Source organism: Amblyomma americanum, chromosome 9 (assembly GCF_052857255.1).
Source record: "Amblyomma americanum isolate KBUSLIRL-KWMA chromosome 9, ASM5285725v1, whole genome shotgun sequence".
Taxonomy (NCBI): Eukaryota; Metazoa; Arthropoda; class Arachnida; order Ixodida; family Ixodidae; genus Amblyomma; species Amblyomma americanum.
This window is the reverse complement of record NC_135505.1, coordinates 60,205,009-60,229,137: the sequence shown is the minus strand read 5'-3', so window position 1 is coordinate 60,229,137 and position 24,129 is coordinate 60,205,009. Positions and strand designations below refer to the sequence as shown.

General features: G+C 49.8%; 3 protein-coding genes across 8 annotated transcripts in view; 1 reads left to right on the top strand and 2 right to left on the bottom strand.

Moving 5' to 3' along the window:
* Positions 1 to 24,129, bottom strand: part of LOC144104540 (ufm1-specific protease 1-like) — a 109,325-nt gene that overhangs the window by 73,944 nt on the left and 11,252 nt on the right. The window contains exon 4 of one of the 6 annotated variants that reach the window (XM_077637622.1): positions 22,344 to 22,689. The exons of 4 other annotated variants lie outside the window; for them this stretch is intronic. In XM_077637622.1, the coding sequence (XP_077493748.1) occupies positions 22,513 to 22,689 (177 nt within the window). In that variant the 3' untranslated portion in view covers positions 22,344 to 22,512. One more of the 6 variants, XM_077637626.1, reaches the window with a different exon arrangement.
* On the bottom strand, positions 614 to 3,861 carry LOC144104537 (uncharacterized). Its single transcript, XM_077637617.1, has one exon. It carries the CDS (start codon positions 2,038 to 2,040, stop codon positions 808 to 810), a length of 1,233 nt encoding a protein of 410 aa, XP_077493743.1. The 5' UTR covers positions 2,041 to 3,861; the 3' UTR covers positions 614 to 807.
* Positions 3,868 to 10,399, top strand: LOC144104536 (uncharacterized). Its single transcript, XM_077637616.1, has 5 exons — positions 3,868 to 7,260; positions 7,334 to 7,369; positions 7,454 to 7,543; positions 7,614 to 8,023; positions 8,327 to 10,399. Exons 1-5 carry the CDS (start codon positions 7,131 to 7,133, stop codon positions 9,005 to 9,007), a joined length of 1,347 nt encoding a protein of 448 aa, XP_077493742.1. The 5' UTR covers positions 3,868 to 7,130; the 3' UTR covers positions 9,008 to 10,399.

Below are 24,129 nucleotides of genomic sequence, written 5' to 3'. Positions count from 1 at the left end.
GTTGACCTTCATTTTCTCGAATCCATTCGGCTCAATGACTGCGCTAGTTACATGTGGCATTGCTTTTAGCCTTACAATATCCCTGTTGTCACATTTCCAGGCTTCTCTTACCACATCCATTCTAACGTATCTTTCAGGTGTGTGAAAGCCTTTGGACACAACAGAATTACGTACACATTTAACCAGATGAGAAAAGTCCGACAAAATGTGCAGACTTCTTTTGTCGTCTGCAGGGTGCTTGACCTTGCAGACTATCTTCTTGGCGGTCCCTTCGATGCCGAAAGCAAGCCACATGCTCCTGTTCCATGATGCAGCGTCTGTTGTAACAAAATCCACGAAAAGGCCGGACTTTTCAGCTGCTAATGTGATGTCAACCACAATCTTTGAAAGAACACCTGCTTTCACATTGCTACGTGAACCAAAGATGGCAAGGATCTGCTGGAAGTTGCCAGAAAATGGCTGAAATAATACCACTAGACCATGGTCACAGGTCTCTTTGCTTTGGTCTGAGGAAGTGTAAGCACCCAGATCAACGAAGCCCTCAATAAAACCACTGTTTGTCACTTTCAGGCTTTCTGAAAGCTTCATTTCGTCGATCAGAATGCCTCCATGCCTCTCAAACTGATTCATGCCCTTGTTTTTTTCGGCGATTGCGGAAAACATATTCTCATTGAGGCCAAAAGAGCTCTTATAGCCCTTCATATACTTGTGCAGGCAACTCTTGCTAGGGAGTACCATCACCTTTTGCTAACGTATGTACTTGTATAGCTTGGGGCTCCTTATTTTCATTAAGATGCCCTCCAATACCTATTCTTGGCTATACGTCATTCCCTGCGTGCCTTTTCTTTTTGATGCTTGAAAGCAAGCTTGAACTTGCTGCCGCTGCTTTTCAGGCAGTCCAGAGAGGCTCTTCTCCAGCTTCCCCTCTGAAATAGCGGCATTTTCTTCTTTCACTGCTGTCATCATTGTTTTCAGCTTAGCAACCTTCTCCTTTTCGCGACGCAGCTGTAGGTTGCACTTCACAAGTTTCTTTGATGTGTTGGAAACAGGAACCGCCCTCGCCTTCCTCTTCTTATAGCAAGCTTGATTTACTAAAAGCTTCCGCAGGTACTTGCACTGAATGCATGGCTTCTCACCTTGGGAGACTCCTTGGCAGTCTTTGCTGTGCAGCTTATTTCCGTGCAGTCTGTAATTTACTCGGCTGCGGCTTCGATGCAGTTCACTCGGCACCAAGCTCTGCTCAAATCCAGGACACACACTCATTTGATCAACCAACTGAAGCAGGTTTTCCACACCTCGGGGGTTAAACATGTCGACTTGTTTCAACGCCGCGCCTTGGACGAACACGGCACACTGATAGTGTGTATTTTCCGCCGAGCACAACACTAGCTTTTTAAAGCACACGCTAACACCTGGCTGAGAAAAAACACTGAATGCAAGTGATTTGGGCGCTTCTGCGACAACGTTCCTCGACCAGAATTCACTTGGAAGATTTTCACCCGCTAACTTGTCCAATTTTTCCCGGCTGCAGGCGTAATGAATCCCTGTGCCATCCGCTGCTGCGTCGTCATCAGTTGCCACGGAGTCCCGGGTGCTGTCAGCCACGAATGAAGCAAACTCGCATTGCGAGCTGTCGATCCCTTTTCTTCGTTTCCTGAGCACCTCGCCTCTCGAAGTTCTTGACTTCCTCTTCACAGGCAGCCTCTTCGAAAGATACGATGAAGTGTTACGAAACAGCGTGGAAACGGCGTCCTCAGACAGGCATGGCCGGCCGCGGGGAATCCTTACGGTCTCCCCATTCACAACGTGGATGTAGTCTTGCACGATGAACCTTTGCTCGAAGTGCAATTCACAGAGCACAGATGTTTTCTCCAGGGGCCTGTCTGTACGTGGTACCGCCCGTTGCCACACTTTTAGCCTTTCTTCATTGCTCGGGGCAGCAAAAGTGGAGACTTTCTTGCCCTTGTTTCTGGCGGAGACGTATCCTGACGTGCACCCGGGCGCAAAGCAATGCGTTTGACGGTTGACACGTCTCTCCATTCTTACCTGTGTGCTCACGACACGTTAAGGTTACAATGGGTAAGCGTAATCAGAAAAAAAATACTGATTGCTAGCAACGAAGCGAGAAAACGTACAGCAGCAGAGAGGCGCATGCACCTGACAAACGTTTGCCAGCCAGAGAGAGGCCGAAAGGCATCTAAGACGCGACGCGGGCGCCACCTGTCAATAGCATGAATGACTACGACACGCGCTTCCGTGCAGGGCCCACTGCGAAACTCTCACCTCCCCCTCTAGCCACCGTAGCAGAGACTAAGACAAATGTACCATCTCCTCCTGTACAAGAAACGGCCACGACACGGGGAGTTACCAAAACCGGAAACACATCCCACATGAACCTGCGAACCACAATGGCCACCCTCGGCCCACTCTCGGCCGCAATGCAAGGCCACTCCGGAGGCAGAACCGGAATCCCTCCTCCCTTAACGTACGGATCCGAGATCAGAGCAAAATCAAAATCCCCCTCTCCCAAGCGGTCCACAAGCACCCCCGTCGCCTTTTTACAGTGATCTAAATTCACCTGAGTAAACGAAAAAGAAAACGAATTAGCCATCTAAAACAAAGAAAAAATAACCCAAAAAACAGCCCCACAAAACAAAAAAGGGGAAGAGAAAGAAAAATCCGCCAATATAAAAGAACACACCGAAAACAACAAAAACAGACAACAAAAAACAGCAAAACCAACATTGCCAGAAGAAAAAAAACGATTGGAAAAGCAAACAAAAGAATCACACATTGAAGAAGAAAAAACCAAGCCCAATCGCACAAAAAACAAAGAGAATTGAAAAACACAGAAAGAAAAAATGAAAATAAAACAAAAATACCAAAGAAACCCCGAACACACACTGCAAAAGGCTAGAGCCCAAGCACCAGGTAACAGTCTGAAACCCCCTAACATGCACACCCCCCGGAAGAGAGGGACGACCAAGAGAGGGACGACCACCACCGCCCCGAAGAAAACACGTGCCGACCAATAATTGGTTTTTGGTGAAAGGAAATGGCGCAGTATCTGTCTCACATATCGGCCAACACCTGAACCACGCCGTAAAAGAAGGGATAAAGGAGGGAATGAAAGAAAGGAAGAATGAGGTGCCGTAGTGGAGGGCTCCGGAATAATTTCCACCACCTGCGGATCTTTAACGTGCACTGACATCGCACAGCACACGGGCGCCTTAGCATTTTTCCTCCATAAAAACGCAGCCGCCGCGGTCGGGTTTGAACCCGGGAACTCCAGATCAGTAATCGAGCGCCCTAACCACTGAGCCACCGCGGCGGGTCCGACCAATACGCACTTCCCAGAAATGGCACACGCAAACCAAAACCCACAATCCATCCACAAACGTTGCACCGCAAAGAAAACAAAAACACGGCACGGCACGCCGTCCATCGATCGGTGCGATACCAAAGAAAAAACAAATAAACGCACCACGCGCCAAACGACACCGAATGCAATACGCAACCACCAAAAAAAAAACCCCAGCAGTCAAAGAACTCCATCTCCTCAGGACATGCCGCCAACGGGCTCGACACGGCCAGGATAGTGCGACTCAAATGCAGTACAAAGAAAATAAAAAAAAATAAACCAAACCACGATCCCACAAATTTTGATTAAATAACTTTTGACAACGTACTGCCAGAGGGGACCGCAGCGAAAAAACACAGAACCCCCACAAACCAAAAACCGATGCCGGCAGGCAAAAAAGAAAAAACCCGCTCCCAATCAAAGACACAACACCGAATTGAAAAAAACCTATCAAAAAACTATACTCGCCTGCCGCACTAAAAAGAACAACAAAATATACCCAATTACCAATTAAACGACGCCCAACAAAGGCGCCTCGCCCCACAACCAAAAAATAAAGAAAAAATGCTACGGTCCCCCCAACGGCACACGGCAAAAGAAAACCCGCATCATCCATATTCGGTGCGCGATCTCAACCTCTCCACCCGAGCGCGCAGAACCGGACACGCTTGGGCACCCGCGCAGTGAGATTCCGAGGGCTTCCCCGCCCTCCTACACTCCGCGCAACAAACCCCCGCGTCCCCGGCCCTAACCCCGCACGACTTAAAGCCTCTCAATGAAACAAAAGTAGCGCAAAGCTTTGAACTTTCCGGCTTCCCTCCTCTCCTAGAGCGCCGCCGGATAATCGAGCCTCCCATTGGCCGAGGCGCTGTGGTCACGTGTTAGCGCGCGCTTTTTTGCTCCGCAGCAGATGCCGGCGCCATTCCCGGGGCAGGAGCTGCGCTTCGTTTTCTTTGTGTGTAGCAGTTTTGGCGGGAAGTGTTTTATCTTTTTTTCGCGTTGCGGCGATGCCGAGCTTCTGTTGCGCATATGGATGCAACAACCGAGGAAGCAGTTGAAAAAAATTTTTTGCAATTCCGTCCGGAAAACGCAACGCGGCTCGCCGAAACGTTTGGCTGCACAGGATCGGCCGGGCACACTTCGACAATGTGCTGGATCCGCGACTTTGTGAGGTGAGTGGCCGTTCTTCAGTTGTCAGTCATGTTTTTTTTTTTTTTTTTCGGGTGACTTGGTGCGAAGCGCGAGCGACTGCAGCCTTTCTTCGCAGTAAATGTGGTTTGGCATAGTTGTATTTGGATTCGTTCGCTCGTAGGCCACAAAAGCTGTGCTTCTTGTTGTCTTATGCCCACCGTGCCAGTTCTGCTAGATTCTGCTGCTGCAGCTTTGATGTTGCGCGCATTTCATGGCGTGTCGACATGGTTGCAGTCAGACTTGTTCGCAGGCTCGACTCGAAAGTTACGCTTCATATTGTTTGAGCCCCCATGTTTACATGGCTCGCGTTGGAGGTCTAGCTTCCATCTTGCGCACTGCTGCAGGAATTTTTGTCGCAGTTGAACTCCTTCGCTTACGAACCCCATACTAAAGAGCCGGTTCTAGCTGTTTGATACCCGCTGTACATGCTGCTCGCAATATAGGTCTAGCTTTGATGTTGCGCGCATTGCTTGCCGTATTTGTGTCATTACAGGTGGAATCCTTCGCTCCCAAATTCGATAGTAAGAGGGCGGTTCTCGCTGTTTGAGCCTACGCTGTTCATACTGCTTGCGGTGCAGGTCTATCATGTTGGGCGCATCACTGGGCGTATTTGTTTTGTTGCAGTTGGGCTCCGTCGCTCACAAACTCGACGCCAAAGAGGTAGTTATCGCTGTTGAAGCCCCCGCTGTTCATGCTGCTCGCTATTCAGGTCTAGCTTCCATGTTGCGTGCATTGCTGAACGTATTTGTCAGGCAGGGTTGATACCAAAATCGGGCATTACTATGCCTAGGCACAGTAACGCAGCTATCACTCGAATACTCAATATCTGCGTGGATAATAATTGAGAATGCAAGCGAGGACCTCCGTTAAACATAATTGTAGACATTTTGGGTTCAAGGCCATCGTCGCTGCCGCGAATTCGTGCAAAAATCACGCTGCGTGGGACTTTGTAATGGGATAGGTGGTGTCAAATGAATCACCAACGCAGGGGTGCACACTGATATTGATGATTTCCAACGCCCGACTTCGGCAAAGCTCTTGTGGCCTTCTGTGGGGTCTGCTGACGTGTTAACACTTGTGCATGTTTAAGTTATGAAAGGTCACGCTCTCTATATATTTTTCGTGCTTTGTATTGTTCCTCGCAAGGTTGTGTCATACAAAATCTTACTTTATACATCTTAGGATCACTTCACCGAAGACCAGTTTGAGAGCCAAGTCCTTCGGAATTACGGTATTAAGAAATTAAGGCCAGATGCAGTACCAAGCCTTTTTGTGCATCGAAAGCAACCCACAGCCAGAAGCCTCTAGCTAAGCGTAAGATGATCGTGGTTTAGTTATTTATTCCTCATCTAAAAATATATAATGCTAACAATGTGCTTTGGAGCAGAATCGCCAGCAGAAAAAAAAAGTTGTGTGCCCCAGCATTGTTAGCTTTCGTGTCATATGGTCATTATTGCAAAATGGTGTATGTAATACCGTGGTAACTCGTGTGTAAATCTTGAACTCTACTCTCAGCACTACTGTTCTCGTTAGGGAACCTTAGCACAAAAGGCAAAGAACTTCAGTTCGGAGTAGCAGACATCTGTTCTCTTCTCTGCGACTGTCCATCTTTGCCAGGTGGAGTCATGAGCAAAAGTACCGAACAAGCTCCAATTAAGTCCGGCCCCACAGCAGGTCTTGCACCGGGAGAACATGCTGATGGTGAGTTCTGCTATGCTCTGGCACTCTGAAATGCTAGATATGCGTCGTATCATGGCAAGCACATTTCGCTCTGGTTTTCAGATGAAATTCCATCACTAAGCCCACCGTGCGCACCTCGCCTGGACCAGGACCTGTCGGCAGCTCCACAGAGCTCCAGCTGTATTATACTTGCATGCAGGTAAATACCTCGTGTGAACGAACGCCATAGCTTAATGTCTCGCCTTATTTTTTGCAGGTGCCACTCATGGCACGCAGTCGGGCTCTCAGCAGGGTAGGACGCCGCGAAAGCACACATTTATATTTGAAGCGCCGTTTATGGTTTAGCGCTATGCCTTACTGTTACTGACCACCATCGACAGGTGCTCTCTACACAAGCCCCGATTCAAGCGCTATATCCTCCGGCTTCGCAATGCTTCTAGCAGCTGCGGAATACTCTGAAGGTGACTTTCGCTCCGCTCTAATTACTACATACTTCCTCGCTCATTGACGCGCAACTTTTGTCGGGCATGCAGATGGAATGCCGCCGCAGATTTTGTCAAGCGTGCCCTGTGAACCTCAGCTTGGCCAGGAGCCGTCTAACTTTCCATCTAACTCATGTGAGTACTGCCCCTGGCACCATAAGACGACGTCAGTCCGCAATCTCGCGTCTCAATTTCTTGCAGCTGCTACTGTATACACACAGAACTGCTGTCAGGATTGTAAGGGTCAAATGAACCACATATTTCAGTTTCGAAGCAGAACTTTTTTTTCCTTACCCTTACTCGCTCTCTACGACAGGTGGACTAAGCGAAGACCCTGAACTAAATGGAGCCTTTTCTGGTTTCGCAGTGCATTGCTCACAAGCTGAACACGCCGATGGTGAGTTCGCCACACTTCTATGTGCGGGCTGTGCCTTGTTTCATGGCGAATGCCCTGCATGTGGCCCACAGATTGTGTGCTGTTGCACAGTGCATTCCGTGGACCTCAGGTGGACCATTTCCAACCAGGAACCGTATGGAGCTCAAGTCGTGAGTTCTATTTCTGTGTCACCTACTTTCTTCGAATTAATGCATTCAATTGTTGCGTTTCTATTCTTTGCAGCAGCCAACGTAGTCGTACAAACCAGCTGTCAGCCAGGTAAAGGACGGCGGTACTAAAGATTTTACTTTTAAGCAACAGTTGTTTTAAATTGCCATCACTTTCAATGTTCGTCTTTCATAGGTGGCGGCTGTACTCTGTACGCTCAAGATATTTCTTCCTTGTGTAGTATCCCATCTTCCAATGACCAAGATACGAGCTATCAAACTGAAGGTAATCTGTTTGTATTCACGTTCCCCAGGACATTTTTTCTAAATACTGCTGTTCCCCATTTCTCCACCAGGGCGATGCTCTAACTGTCTCGTTAATGAACAAACCATCATCGGTCTTCAGACCGAGATCAGGGACCTGAAAGCAAGGCTACAAAGCACAAAACGACAGATGTTCCTCTCACGACGACAAAAAAACAAAATGTTGAAGGAGAAGGCCGCACTGAAGAATCGATTGAAGCGGTTCCTTGCCCCTGACCAGCTGAGGTCTATGGAACAGAAGACCATAAAGGGAACACGGTGGACAGAGGCAACTATTGTAAAAGGCCTAGAAATGCGGCTTTCCAGCGGGTCAAGAGGCTACAATGTTGTCAGGGAAATAGGTGCACCACTGCCGGCAGAGAGAACCCTTCAGAGACATCTTGAGGGGTTCAAGCTCTCGCCCGGAATACTTCATGACGTCCTCCGTGCACTTTCAGCCAAGGTATGTTCACAAACCACGACTGACTAGTTTTTTTCCATGTGCTTTTGGTGATGACAGTGGAAGCATATTGCTAATAATGATGTTTTCGAAAATTAGTAGGTTGTCATGTGGAAGGTAAATTTAAAATCTCAGGCTGTTTTCAGTGGTAGGAAGTGTGTATTGAGACCAAGCGTCAAATGCTCGGGGGCGCATGCTAAAATTTATACGCTTTTCCCACAAACACCTCCGCAGCGGCTTATTTTTGACGGTTTTCAATCACGAATAACCAAAATTATTTCCGGTGTGCCTCATAATTTCTTTCAGGTGGACAGCATGCAGAATCATGAGCGCCACGCATTCCTGATTATCGATGAAATACAGATCACACCTGGCCTTGCTTTTGACCAGACGACAGGCACTGTGATCGGAAAGCCCAATGTTCCTTTGAGTGATGGGTCGCTTCCACCGGACACGATGGCTACGCACGCACTTGCTTTCATGCTGGAAGGCGTGACCACCCGGTGGAAGCAAACAGTAGCGTACCACTTTTCGGGAAATTCCTTTTGCAGTGCTAGTGTCAAAAGTATTATTTTTGATATCGTTCCTGCTTGTGAGCAAATTGAAATAATTGTCGATGGGGTTGTTAGTGATATGGGAGGCGGCAACAAAGGCTTGTGGAAGCAGTTCGGGATTGTTGTTGGCAAGCATTCTAGACGCAGAGTGTCTTGTGAACACCCTTGTGACCCCAAACGGAGTTTCTATTTCATGGCAGACACTGCACATTTGCTTAAGAATTTGCGGAATCATCTGACTCGTGGGCAGTCCTTTTTGTTGCCAGAAAATATTGTCCAAAAGAACCAGTTGCCATCCAATGAAGTGCACCTTGAGCATGTAAAGAAACTAGTAGAGCTTGACTCAAAACTTCAGCCAAACATCGCCCCACACCTTAAGCCAGCTTGTTTGGACCCAGGCCATTCCAAAAAAATTGGTGTTTTCGTTATTTAACCATGACACTGCAGCTGCTTTGCGCTTTTTAGTGGATCGAGGTGACTTGCCAAGGGATGCACTCACAACTGCTTGGTTTTTGAATTGGTGTTCAAATGGTTTAAAGTGATGACATCTAGAACTACAAAACTTGCCATAAGCAAGTTTGATAAGCAAAAGTATGATGACATAGTTGTGTTCCTACAAGAAGTAACTGTTCTCTTCGAGCGTATCCTCATAGGTGATCCGAAGAAACATGTCTGGAAGCCAGTCCAGACTGGCATCATCTTATCAACAACAGTTGCACTAGAACTTCTAGAACTTCAGCACTACTACCTGAACACAAAAGGATTTATTTGTGTTCTTTTAAGCCGTTTTAGCCAAGACGCGCTAGAAAACCTTTTTTCTACATTGAGGTCAAAAAACCCAGTTCCGAGGCCCCTTGAGCTTCGCTCTGCACTTAGAGCGGCAACAATGGCGCAGTTCCTGAAACCAAGCAAGAATGGTAGCTATGCTCCCGACACAGGATTTTGTCTTGTTGGTTTAAGTAAAGAAAATGAGGACCCTACCTCTACTGGAGAAGCTGAAGTCACCCTTCCTGACGACATCTTATTACTAAGCATGCCAGAGCAAGAATCATTGCGATACTTAGCTGGATACGTAGTCAAGAACGTGCAGAAGAATGTATCTACCTGTTCAGCGTGCATGGAAGCGATAACATGCCACAAAGCTAGCAAGCTGACGCAGCTGAAATCTTATTCAGATATGATGCGGCTGGCCTTACCATCAACAGCTGTTGTGCAATTCTAAGAAACAGTAGAGGGCCTTTTTCGAGCAAACAGTAACGCTCTTATTCAGAATCACATCACTATTTCGCAACTAGAAGCTTCTGTTTCAGAAAGTGTAATGACTGCTAACTGCTTTCCAGATTGTCACAAGGTTGCTAGCAGAATACTGCGAGTGTTTTTACGAACAAGGATGCATATACTTCTAAGGAAGGAAAATCAGCATGCAGATGAAAATGCAACCTCAATAAAGTGTGGCAGCCGAAGTGTCGGAAAAAAAGTTGCTACTAGCAACGTAAGATGAGCAAGTTGTTCCAGTTAGAGTAAACTGTATGAGAACATTTCTTCTTCTTCAATATGAGCACACTGTCGACGTTATGAGCGATTAATTGCCTTTTCGTTGTTTTATGTTTGTCGGAAAGGAGTGATGCAATGCCTGTTGCACTGAGCAGCTAAATACTTCGTCGTGCATTTTTGAAAATTTTCTTACATATTGCGTGGCCATTGCATCTGAAAGTGACTTCATTGTGATGCTTGTTCTGTTTTCTGAGCGACAAAATATTCTTGTAACGAGCTGAATGGCTTGTAATTATTCGCCGCTACCATGCTTAGTTTCTTCTTGTGTACTTTTGTCCATTTTCTCGGTGTTGTTATTGCAGTGTATTAAAGAAAATAAACTTTTATTTTGTACAAAATATTCTGCAAGAGAGGTTCTTTGTGGCTCGGACCGAGCTCTAAACAGGCAGTAAGCTCATGCACCTAGCCATGACATGGCCTGCATCCTTATCAGAGCAAGCATAAAGCACCTGTTGGCGTTAGGCTGGCAGTAAATTTTTTTTCAAAGCCGCATATAAGACTTAAAGAATTTTATTGTAAATTGACGCACACTTTTTTGTGTGTTTGAACAGCTGCCGGTTGAAAAATCGTCGAGGAAATTGCCAGTAAAAATATGGGACGGAACTACGTGCGTGGTTTATTATGACAGATGCTCATTCACTCAGCAACAGCATATTGCCACCTAGTGTTGCCAGGTGGCGCAAGCTGTCCACGAAGACGATGAGGTTGCGATCGTGCTATCGCGGATCGGCCGCCATTACCGTCTCCTCTTGCCGACTCCAGCTGTTGAAGCGTCTCTCCGTGAGAACTCCGTGACAATTTGGTGGAGGTGCGGGGTACGAGTATCCCATGCAAGAAACCCCTCCAGGGAGCCGTGCCGCCAGCCCTGCGCCGATTGACACCCCGGTACACCGCTTCAGCCAGAGGCTGCAGGGACTTTCACCGGAGCTTGGACCACTCGCGACAGTCATGATACCAGCCACCGGTATTCTCACGCAAGCTGCCGGTGCTACACCTGCCCACTATACCTTGCAGACCCCGCGGGTTCCCAAGGCCTTCCACGGGGACCTTTTCGAAGACGTGGAGGACTGGTTCCTTCACTTCGAGCGTGTGGCTGCTTATAACCAGTGGGACGACGCCGCGAAACTAAGAAACGTCTACTTTAGCCTAGAGGATGGCGCCCGCACGTGGTTTGAGAACCGTGAGGAAGTTCTAACTTCCTGGCGAGAGTTTCGCCGTCGCCTGCTGGAGGCCTACACCAGCGCGGATCGCCGCGAAAGAGCGGAGCGGGCAATCCAGTCCCGCGTCCAGCTACCGAACGAAAGCGTACAAATGTACGTCGAGGACATGACGCGGCTCTTCAGGAGAGCTGATCCTGCCATGCCTGAAGAGAAGAAACTTCGGCACTTAATGAGAGGCGTCAAAGAGCAGCTGTTCGCAGGCCTCGTGCGCAGCCCACCATCTACAGTTGCTGCATTTCTTTCAGAAGCCACAACGATGGAGAAGGTCCTGCAACAGCGTTGCGCCAGTTACGACCGGCCCGTGCATGCTGCTGCAGTCACATCATCGTTTGCCACCATCGGACAGCATCCTGATGATTTGCGGGAACTTATTCGCACAATCGTGCGTGAGGAGCTTCACAAATTTTGTAGCCCGTCGCAGCCTGCGCTCGGTTCCATCTCCGCTCTTGTACGAGAGGAGGTGCAACAGGCGTTCCGGGGCCCTGTTCCTGTGGTCGACGTACCACCTCTGCCTGGGGACTACCACCGTCCGACGTACGCCGAAGTTGCAAGGCGTCCGGCTCCCGCTTCGCCGCCACCAATTCACGCCACGCCTCAAGCCCCGCGGCCCTCTGTGCAACCGGTGCAGTACTTCGAGGATCGTCGAGCACCCCTCCGAAAGGCCGACGTTTGGCGTACACCTAACCGACGACCGCTCTGTTTTCACTGCGGAGAGCCAGGTCATCTTTATCGAAATTGTTATTACCGACGCATCGGCATCCAAGGCTTCCGCACCGACTCACCGAGACCCCGTCAAGGTGAACGACCCCCTGAAATTGAAGAATTCCTTGCGGACCAGCGCAATCCATCCCGAGCGCAGCAGCAGTCGCGCTCACCCTCACCGAGGCGCTCTTCCCCGACACCTCCCGGCTTCTCGCGAGCGGCACCGGGCCGATCGCCAAGTCCTCGTCGGGAAAACTGAAACCCGCGACCTTCGGGGGCGAGGTCGCTGGGGGGCGCTGTGCTGAAGACCTCCCGTCGTCGCCGCTACAATCCGACAAAAACCCGCCGACGCCATCACCAGAGTTAAAAAACCGCGTTTCTTTAGAAATACCCGTTCTTATCGATGGTCGCAGAGTAAGCGCATTAGTTGATACCGGGGCCGATTATTCGATCTTAAGTGGACAACTGGCGACCATTCTGAAAAAAGTGATTACCCCTTGGCCTGGCGCGCACCTTCGAACTGCCGGCGGTCATCTGGTTACGCCCAAGGGTATGTGCACTGCTCGCGTTCAGATCAGCAAGTCCACATTCGTCGTCAGCTGCATCGTCCTGGGCGAGTGTTCTCGGGACCTAATCCTCGGCATCGACTTTCTGCGGGAGTATGGAGCAATTATCGATCTGCGCAACCGAATCGTCATGTTTTCCACAGAGCAAGCCGCCGAACTCGACAACTCCTGCCAACGCAGTGCCGCACTTCGCGTTTTCGCCGACAGCGTCACACTTCCGCCCCGTAGCAGTGTTTTGATTGAAGTCGCCTGTGCTGAGTTGCACGACGCTGAAGCAGTCGCCGAGGCTAATCATTCGCTCCTCCTGACTCAAGGCATCTGCGCCGCTCGAAGCTTACTAACAATTCGCGCTGGCCGGTCTGCGATCCTTGTTACAAATTTTTCTCCAGAGCACCGGCACCTTTTCTCTGGAACTGCGATCGCTACCGCTGAAGCGGTTGTGGATGTTCCGGTCTGCTTTGCGTTCGCGGCAGCGGCCCCTGACGACCAATCATCGCGCGCCACTGACGACCAATCTGTTCCGAATGTCGACATCAACTGCAACCTCCCCGAAGGAAAGCGCCTGGCCTTAGAGCACTTGCTATTGGAGTATAAACAGTGTTTCGCTTCTTCGTCGAAAGTTCGTCAAACGCCCCTAACGCAACACCGGATCATTACGTATGACGACGCTCGCCCTATCCGCCAGCAGCCTTATCGTGTTTCCGCCAAAGAACGGGAAGTAATCCAAAAGCAAGTTCAGGAGATGATTGACGACGGTGTAGTTCAACCTTCCCAAAGCCCGTGGTCTTTGCCTGTTGTCCTTGTTAAAAAGAAGGATGGAACACTTCGATTCTGCGTGGACTACCGTAAATTAAACAATGTGACTAAAAAGGACGTCTACCCGTTGCCCCGCATTGATGACTCCCTGGACAGATTACGGCGTGCTAAGTACTTTTCATCCATTGACCTGAAGAGCGGTTATTGGCAAATTGAAGTGGATGAACGGGACCGCGAAAAAACTGCCTTCGTTACACCAGATGGCCTCTATGAATTCAAAGTGCTGCCTTTTGGCTTGTGCTCTGCGCCAGCGACGTTTCAACAGATGATGGACACTGTCCTTACCGGCCTCAAGTGGCAAAGTTGTCTTGTATACCTGGACGACGTTGTCGTTTTTTCAGAAACTTTTGAACAGCATCTCGTGCGCCTGCGAACTGTCCTCAGAGCCCTCCATTCCGCTGACCTTACGCTGAAGCCCCAGAAGTGCCACTTCGGTTACACAGAGCTCAGGTTCCTCGGTCACGTTGTGAGCGCCGACGGAGTTCGACCCGACCCCGACAAGACAGCCGCCGTCGCCAATTTTCCTACTCCGACTGACAAGAAAGCTGTCCAGCGTTTTCTGGGTCTCTGTGCATATTACCGATGGTTTATTGCGGACTTCGCAAAGATTGCAGAGCCGTTGACGCGCCTCACCAGGAGCAACACCTCCTTCGTTTGGACAATAGACCAAGAGACGGCTTTCTCTTCGCTCCGCCAACGCCTTCAGACATCTCCCGTTCTTGCACACTTCGACGAAGAGGCCGACACCGAGATCCACACCGACGCCAGCAATATCGGTCTTGGAGCTGTCCTTGTCCAACACCAAGAGGGCATTGAGAGAGTTATAGCCTATGCTAGCCGTACTCTCTCCCGCGCCGAACGCAATTACTCTACGTCAGAGAAGGAATGCCTTGCTGTCGTATGGGCCACCATGAAATTTCGCCCTTACCTTTACGGCCGCGCATTCAAAGTCGTAACCGACCACCACTGCCTATGCTGGCTGGCTAATTTGCGAGACCCGTCTGGACGATTGGCCCGCTGGAGTTTACGGCTCCAAGAATTCGACATTACCATCGTATATAAGTCGGGCCGTAAACACGAAGACGCCGACACGCTGTCGCGTGCACCACTCGACTCTTCCGGTCCCGAAATTGACGACGACAGCGGTTTCCTCGGTATACTTAATGCATCGGACATAATAGCCCGGCAGCGGGCTGACACGGACCTCCGACCGCTGATTGACAACCTTGAAGGTCACGCCATGCCTCTACCACGACACTTCGCTCGACGTCTCGGCTCTTTCTGTTTGCGCGAAGGTATCTTATACAAGAAGAACTCGAGAGGCCAAGAAAGAGCTTACCTTCTGGTACTTCCGGCCGATCTTCGCGCCGACATTTTATTGGCATGCCACGACGAGCCCACTTCAGGCCATCTGGGTTTTTCCCGGACGCTCGCCAGGATACGCAACATGTACTACTGGCCCGGACTCTCGGACGATGTCCAAAGGTACGTAAAAAGCTGCCGTGAATGCCAGCGCCGGAAGACGCCACCGCTTAAGCCGGCGGGTTTTCTCAAGCCCGTTACTACACCCCGCTCTCCGTTCGATCAAATAGGAATGGACCTTCTCGGTCCTTTTCCGTTGTCACTCTCAGGAAACAAGTGGATCATAGTCGCTACTGACTATTTGACTCGCTACGCCGAGACCAAGGCGATACCCTGTGCCACAGCTTCAGAGGTCGCCGACTTTTTCATGCAAAACATCGTCTTGCGGCACGGAGCCCCTTCGTGCGTTATTACCGACAGAGGCACAGCGTTTACAGCGCAGCTAATCGACCATATATTTACGTTGAGCTGCACTAGCCATCGCAAGACCACAGCTTATCATCCGCAGAGCAATGGGCTAACCGAACGCTTAAACAAGACCATTGCGGACATGCTGTCAATGTACGTAGACGTTCAGCACAAAACTTGGGATGAGGTGCTACCGTACGTCACATTTGCGTACAACACGGCCCTCCAGGAGACTACACGCTTTACTCCCTTTCGTCTTGTATATGGACGTGAAGTCCAGAGCATGCTTGACGCGATGCTACCATGCCTCGATGACGACCAACTCGCACCCGATGTTCATGAAATTGCCCAACGCGCTGAAGAAGCCCGTCAGCTTGCCCGCGTACACATCGGCCAGCAGCAGGGCACTGATGCGCGCCGTTACAACCTTCGACACCGACAGGTCGACTACAATCCCGGTGAACAAGTTTGGGTGTGGACACCTGTCCGCCGCCAGGGCTTGTCCGAGAAACTACTCTGCCGGTACTTTGGCCCCTATAAAGTGCTACGGCGTATCAGTGATGTTACCTATGAAGTGGTTCCCGACGGTGCCGCGCAACCGAGACGTCGACAGCCCAACAGCTCTGACATTGTGCACGTTGTGCGGCTTAAGCCGTACTATGCCCGATAACGGCTTAGCGGCCCTCCGTTGTGACTCTGTGTGTGCTCCGTTTTCCTCGCGTTTTTCTCTGTTTCCCTTCTGAACCTTAGCGCGCCTACGCTGCTGGCGGCCCCACTGCGATGCCCTTCTTTTTCGGAGGGGGGAATAATGCCACCTGGTGTTGCCAGGTGGCGCAAGCTGTCCGCGAAGACGATGAGGTTGCGATCGTGCTATCGCGGATCGGCTGCCATTACCGTCTCCTCTTGCCGACTCCAGCTGTTGAAGCGTCTCTCCGTGAGAACTCCGTGACAATATTTTCAGACTTAACACATTGGTTACGCTTGTACAGCACTGTCTGCGGTTTCGAGATATAGGGAGCTCACGCATCTTTCAACGCGCGCAGAATGATATTCGCATGAAAGTGAATTCAAAGCAGTAGCACCGCCGCGGTGGCCGAGTGGTTATGGCGCTCGGCTGCTGACTTAAAAGACGGGGCTCGATCCTGGCCGCGGCGGTCGCGTTTCGATCGAGGCAAAATGGCAAAGGCCCGTGCACTGTGGTGCACTGTGCGATGTCAGTGCACGTAAAGGTACCCCAGGTAGTCGAAATTATCTTGAGTCTTCCACTAGGGTGTCCTTCATAGCCTGAGTCGCTCTGGCACGTTAAACCCCGTGAACAAACATCAAAGCAGAAGTGTGCACCCAGGTTTTGGTCACGGACCATATATGATTTAAATAACGCGATGCTGATCATTCTTTTCTTCAGAAACATATAGCAGTGATAAATTATTTCGCGTATATGGGAATGCGAAGGTTGGAACCTAGCAACACGCGATGTACTGCTTTGTAATCACATGTTTGCTTATTACCATAACAAACATTGCAAGAACATGTTTCTCAAAATTGACCGAAAGTTATAGTTGCTTAAAGCAGGTGAGCTTATAAAAGTTTGGAGTCGAGGCATTGCCAATGTTTCAGCAGAAATATGGGACACTTACCCCATTCTATTTTCTCCTATTTTCTCCTTGTTTTTACATTTTCACTTCAAGCAACTTACTATACGAACCAACGTGTTTGCCGCAGAGAGAACTGAGTAAATTCGAGTCTAGATTTTTCAGCATATGAGTTTTTTTTTCCTTTTGCACGATACTTCGACCGAAAGCGATTAATTAACTGCGGCAGTCCAGGTGACTGCGCGTTAGGCATGGAGGTTACAAGAGGGAAGGCAATGTTCTCTTACAAGCCATTATTGCATATGCTGGCCCGAGATGATAATCACCTAAACAAGCAGCATTCGAATGACTCATGTGGTGCTGTAGTTGCTCACGAAACCACGTTTAAATGCCTTTTTTTTTGGTTGCTGTTAATCAACCTAAACTATTAACCCTATATCAAAATTCTGATCGCAATCGTGTTACAGTGCGCAACCATAGGGCATCGTATTTGCCTATTTACAAGCAAACATTACGTGGCTACCATCAGTCGGATATTTTTAACGGTAGCCTGCGAGGTGTCCGAGGCATATTAACTCCGAAATAATCTCCAACCTTTCCTGCACTAAAATAATTAAAATTGCAACGAGTAATCACCTACACACTGAATAGCACAGCCCGTTGCACGAGCGAACGCGCCTTTGAGAGAATATATTTAGGAGCATTAAACCGCCATCCGTTCAAATAAAGCCTAGGCCACACATCTAGTCACATGTCGGTCCACTTCCTCTTGGCGGAGTTATATTTTTAATAAGATTGGGCAAAAGATGCCGGTTGAAAAACACGACTCCGAGATATTCACTATAGTGCCGCGAGCTCGCTTGCTCACTCCACTTCCACCGTGTGCACCGTGATCAAAGCGATCGCAGTACAAAAAGTTCATATAAAGTAGTGCTACTTGGGTCGGGGCAGTTATTTGGGTAAGTACTTTTTTATCTCCCCATGCCATGCGGCTGAATCAGCGGCAGAAAATGAAAAGTTCATTCAGGCGCGCTGTCCACTGCACGCCAAAGCGCGAGCGTTGGGAACACAACGCGCTGAGTATATTCACAACAGTGCCGCGAACTCGCTCGCGCACGCCACTTCCAACGTATGCTCCGCAATCAAAGCGATCGCAGGACAAAAAGTTTCGATAAAGCAGCACAGCGTAGGTCGCGGCAGTTATTTCAGTAACTTATTTTTCATTCTTCCATGTTATCATGCCGTTTCGACCGAAGCCAAAGCAAAAAACGCAACACAAAATTCATTCGGGCGCGCGTAGGAGTGCGGTCTGCTGCGCCAAAAGGCGAGCGTTGGGAGCGTCTGCTAGCATCCCCCGCCTAGGTGCCGCCACTGTCGGCACCCGGGAGGAGCCGAGAGGAGGAGCGCCGGCATAGGAGGAGGAGAGAGTAGATGTCGTTACTTTTAGTCTATTGAGGGGCTTTAGCACGACTCGGCCAAGTGCGCCCCTCCGCACTTCATGCATACGGCCTTCGAGGGGTCAGAACGCGCACGACACCCCCTAAACGTATGACTGTACGAGGCGCAAAACGTGCACACGGGGATGCGCAAGTCCTTTTCACCACGCGCCCTCGTCCACCCTATCGTAACCCGGCCCCTCGACACAAGCCGCGCAAAAGCTCCCGGCGCTACGACTAGCACGTGGGTACGATTGCCCGAACGCTCTGGGAAAGAAAATTTCACCTCCGTGGACGCCGCGTCCAGGTCCAGACCCTGATTACGCGCGTTTAGAACTCGAACTAAATCGTCTGGCGAAACGTTCAGGTCCACGCCAATCAACTTTACATGTGGCCGCCTCCTTTCCGCCATCCTCACCGTCATCGCCGTGCTCGCGGGCGCACTACCCCTAACCGCTTCCGCAAGTCTGTCCAACGACCGGCGGTCGTCCGCCAACACGGTAACTCCCAAGCTCGTGTGACGGACTACTGGCCCGATACCCGCCGCCTCCGGATCGATATTCGATTTCAGCACCGCTGCCACGTCGCGAGCGGGCGTCCGAGAGGGTGCCGCAGGTGTTAGAAACGCGACGTGCGCGTGCTGCTCGTGGCTCACCGGCACCTCAGCCGAAGTACCCGGAACCGGCGGCGGCACAGAGTCTCCCGCCGTCCTGCCTCCCGCAGACGACGCCGTCCCGGACCTCAAAACCTCCGCAACCGTCCTGCGCGGAGGCTCCACGAGGCCGGGACGCAAACGGTCCTCGGAGAAGGCGAGCCGCTCCCTCAACACGACCACCTCCCGCCACATGGCCTCGGCCTCCCGTCTGGCCGCCACGAGTTCCGCCTGGGGGGCCGCCCACGTCTCGAAGCACCTCCGCACGGCCCCGGACGTCCAAGACCAGGGCGCGGGAATCTGCCGCCTGCCGCACAACGCCCGCCACTTGGGTAGCGAGCGCAGTGCGCAAAGGCAAACGACAGCTTGTTGTCTTTGTCATTTAACTCGGCCAAGATCTTTTCCTGCGATGCCACAGCGGCGTCCAGCGACGGCACCGGTTCGAAGGCCAAGCCCATCCCTGGCACCAACCGGACCAGTCCAGACGCCAACCCCAACGGCGACTCCGCATCAGCCGGTGTCTCCAAAAACCGAGACAGCTCATCCGACCATTCGCAACCGGACACCGACCCCTGCACGTCCGAGGGACCCGGCACTCCCGAGGTCCCACCGGGAACAACACCGTCCGACGGCGGCGGGGACCGCCTAGAGAGCCCCGAGCCGGCCGCGGTCCGCAGTCTATATGCACACGTTGGCAGGACAGCAACAATTGGGCCGCAGAGAGAGACTCTTGCTAAGGAATTTGCAACCTCATTTAAGTGAAAACCCATGTGACCTGGTACCCAAAGCAACCTAACCGAATTTAGATGGAGCGGAATCAGGAACTTAAAGAGGCGTAAAACCAGAGACTCAGTGGGTGAGGATAAGGAAGAGCAAATGGACAGAGAGTCTGTCATAACCACGACCTGGGAAACGGTAGTTTCTAATTTTCGTAAGGCTAAAATTACTGCTAATAATTCAGTCAGAAAAATGGGAGTGAAGTCAGGAAGACGGAGAGAAAAAGACCAATCCAGTGAAGGCGAAAAAATTCCCACACCTGCCTTCTCGCGATCCTGCGAGGCATCGGTAGCAATAAGAACATGAGAGGGAAAGGACCTTAGGTGGTCCTGCAACAGACCCTGAAGAAACGGGAAGGGCTGCAGCTTTGCATTCGATGGGAAAATGTCATCGAATTCAATCTGGGCAGATGATGAGTTGTTATACAATTGGCGGACATCTGTGAAATAAATATTTATGGGATCAAGGAGGGACTGCACGTAACATATCTGCGGGGTATGAAAACGAGACCAGGCAGCACTAAAAAAGACGGGAGGTTGACTACGAAATATACTGGAAGCGTGAAGAGGTGAGTCGCACAATTTTAAAAATGTCTGAACTGTTAAAAGGCGAAACCTAGCTGATAACGATGGCATTTGCGCCTCAAGGTGCAGAACAGCATTGGCGACATATTTTGGAAGCCCAAGACAAAGGCGCAACGCCTTACGCTCCAACAGCACAAGAGGGCGAAATTTATAGGCAGGAGCTCCTGAGAATAAAACGCACCCGAACTCCAATATTGGGCGGACGTACATTTTATAAATCATCAGAAGTGCATGCCTTCTCATGCCTGAGCTAGCACTACAATGCCTACGCAGGATGCCAATGGCCCGAACTCCTTTTGCAGAAAGTTGCTCAATGTGTGGCCGCCAGGAAAGAGTAGAGTCGTATATTACTCCGAGATACTTCACCGTCTGAACTTGAGGTATTATGTTATTTCTATAGACCAGGCAGGTATTTACAGGAACAGAAACTGGAAATACTAACAATGCGCATTAAGGGACAGATGAATTCTTCCTAACCAGTTGTCAAGAACACTGAGGTAATTTTGCAGGGGCCGAGAAAACCAGCTCCGTCTTCTTCCTCCTCTTCCCTGCCAGGCCGCAACGAAAAGCAGCCGCGCCCAAGGCTAGGCCCGCAAAAGACAGGCAACCAGAAAACCACAATAAAGCGGTCAGAAAGGCCTCCGGCAGCCGGTCCAGAACCCCACCGGAGACCACCACGTCCAGGACCAGAACTCCGGAAAGGGCCCGGCAACAGGAACGGCAACGGCTCCCGCACCAGGGCACCCGGCCGAGGCCAAAACCGCAAAAAGCGGCAAAAAACCGCTAAAAGTGGTCAAAAATCATTACAATTCTCAATCTTTATGCTTATAGACATGCGCCTATATAAAGTTGAGCAAAAATGACGTATCGACACCATTTTATCTCTGGCCAGTTTGCATCAGTCTGATTCGCCCTATTCGCACCGCCATAAACAACACTGGGTTTTACCATTTACAAGAACCAACTATGGCCGTCAAATGGTTAATTATCAGTTACCGCTCGCACTAAACAAGCTAATTGAAGCTAAAGTTAGCTTTCCTGATATTACTCTTTCCTCTCTGCGAAATATTCTAGTCATATCAGTCACCACTAATACATCAATCGTTTTGTATGATGCACCATCTACTCTTATTTTTTGTTTGATGCTTAGCCGCCTATTTTATTTCGTTCCTTATAATTGTATTTCTGTCTGAATGCGCACACCATGGTGTTTATTTTCTCCACTGTATACTATTGTACATTGAAGCTGACTGTTATGCTAAAAAAATTGTTTCTCGTCCCTGTCACTGCTGTCTGAACAGGAAGTGAGAACTCTGTCAAGCGGAATGCTGCTTTTTTTCTCACCTTCTACATCAAATTGTATTTGATCTGATGAAAATAAACTTATTATTATTATAGTACATCGCTGCCAAAGGCATAGCAGAAACCTCTCCAGTGTTCCTTTTCGTGTGCCCATTGGCAATGCAGCAGGTGCTGCAGTGACCAAGCACCGGCACTAGGGCCTAGTCAGGTGACCTCGTGAGTGATTTTTTAGCCCTGTCCAGACAGAAGTGTGTATATTGTCTAAATTCCGAAATAAAAATCAGACTAAATTGTGCCTTAATTTTAACGAGCGATTATTCTATTTATAGTGTACTGGTAACAGGATTAGACATCTTATATCAGGGGATATCTTATTGTTGTGTAAAATGCAATTTTTTCTTTTCAGACAAGTAGGTCTTGACTCACTTTCTATGTGTGTATGTCCTCGTGACTATGCTGCTATACATGTAAATGTGCAACTGCTGTATGCCTTGTAAATGGGGGCTCGAACCACGTCAAGTGACATGTTTTCACTTTTGTTCGAGTCCCTTTCTGCCTCGACGGAATGAAGTTCAATTTCAATTTCAATTTGCTAGTTCCGAAACACAGTCTTCAGCAGCTTCGAAGCCGTCATTGCACCATTTGCGGTACACCCAGATCTATGCCATTACTAGTGCCGATTCTAGAAGCATCGTTTTGTATTTGTTTGCCAGTTGTAGTGCGTATATTATTTTATTGTTTTTGACAGTATACAATTATGCAAAATGCCTAACAGTAACAAAAAATGCTCTGTTATACAAGACTGCAGAACGTAAACTCTGCCAGGACGAAACACAGCACTGATGTGTTTGTCGCACTTGCAGGCATTGAGTGTTGGAACCCGGCCTTTGATGTCACCCCAACTGAGCTCATCACCCGAGGCATCATCACTGAGAAAGGAGTCTTCACAGCGTCACGGGTGAATCGTTCAGCAGCACTGCACAACTGCAGCCGTGTGACCGGTAGAGAGACATTCTGAAGTAGTCCATCCCAACGAACATCCTCGACGAATTATCAACTTGCTGGTGGAGTAAAGACAATGCAAGGTGCTCTTGGTGTGTCTGGAGATGCCTTCTGTCACCACAGGCATCATGTTCCCGGCGGTCTAGAGTAAGCACATTGTAAGGAGGCAGAACTGTATATTTCTAATAAAAAAAGCTTTTGTTGCACAACATGCGCAAGCATTTTTTTTGGAACCACATGTGCAACCAGCGACAGCTAAAGCTCACACTTTTCATGTGCACACAAAAAGTGTGAGGTATAGTTTGTCACTTTTCACAGAACTGCGATGTGAAAATAATATACCTAGATGTATAATGGAACAGAATCTGGGAGGATGACGTGTGCCACCTGAGGGAACGTCATGGTGCAAAAGCAAGAATTGTCCAAGAAATGGAACTGCGTGGCTTGCTGAAGCATTGGGGGAGGCCTCGGCTTCGACCCGCTTGGTGAAATGGTAGACTGTGATGAGGTCGCAGCAGATACCAGCACGGGTTTTCGGAAAAGGACCTAAGTGTCAGATAGACAATTTATGGTTTGCATGCCACTAGAGATAGGTCAATGGCCACTCTACATTCTGTGCTTATATCTCCGTGTACAGCACCCCGTAGCTAGCTAGACACAGTGCTGGGTTCGTCTTATAACAAGCTGTTTGGAAGCTCTGCAGACTGTTTGGAACTGCCGCGGCGCGCCTGGGCGGCATGGCCGCAGGGCGCCCGCTGTGGCCGACCGATCTAAAAAGCGACAACAGCGCCGCCGCTGCCTGCACGATCTGTTGTTACACTCCGCAGCGAGCGATGCTCCCACCTTCCCTGCTAGCCACCACAGTCTGGCTATAATGGCTGATGCAATAAGAGAAACACACTTTCCTCATGGACTACTGGTGCCACCTGTGGGAGGGGAAACAAGTGCGTTACAGATCAAACGGGACATCTGAGAGTGCCAACACATCGCACACTGCACAAGTGATCTCGGAGGTGATGCATCGGGAGAAGTAACTCGGTTCACTTCCAACAGACAGGGGAAGTGTTCTGTCACTTCACATCCGCTGTAGGTGCAACACTTGGCAGTTCAGCTTGGCAGTTCAGTGGGTGGCACTGCAGCAAGTTATGTATCACGAACACAAAGCAGCCATCAGCTGCCAACAGTCACACTACTGATGCTTTTCCATGAAGAAAGTCAAGCGCTGGCACAGCAAGCAGCATTATATGCCAGAAGCTTCCACTAGCAGCGGCCTGTAGGTGCTGTGCAGTAGAGTGCATGTGGCTGCTGATGATTATTTTGCTGCTGATGCCTTTTGTGTTTCGCCTGCATTAAATGCAACCACTGCAGCCAGAATTCAATCCCCTGACCTTGGGATCAGCAGCTGAAAGTCAAAGCTACTGAGCCAACATAGCGGGTCAGAAAAAGCTTGTTCTGCAGCCCTTCCTCTTAGCTTGAAAGAGCATGCAAGCGTTACCACACAGAGGTGCAGATGTGAGTGCACAAAACATGTTCCGACCTTCTAAAACTGCTTGCGCATTGTCTGTTGGGAACTGGGTGGCAT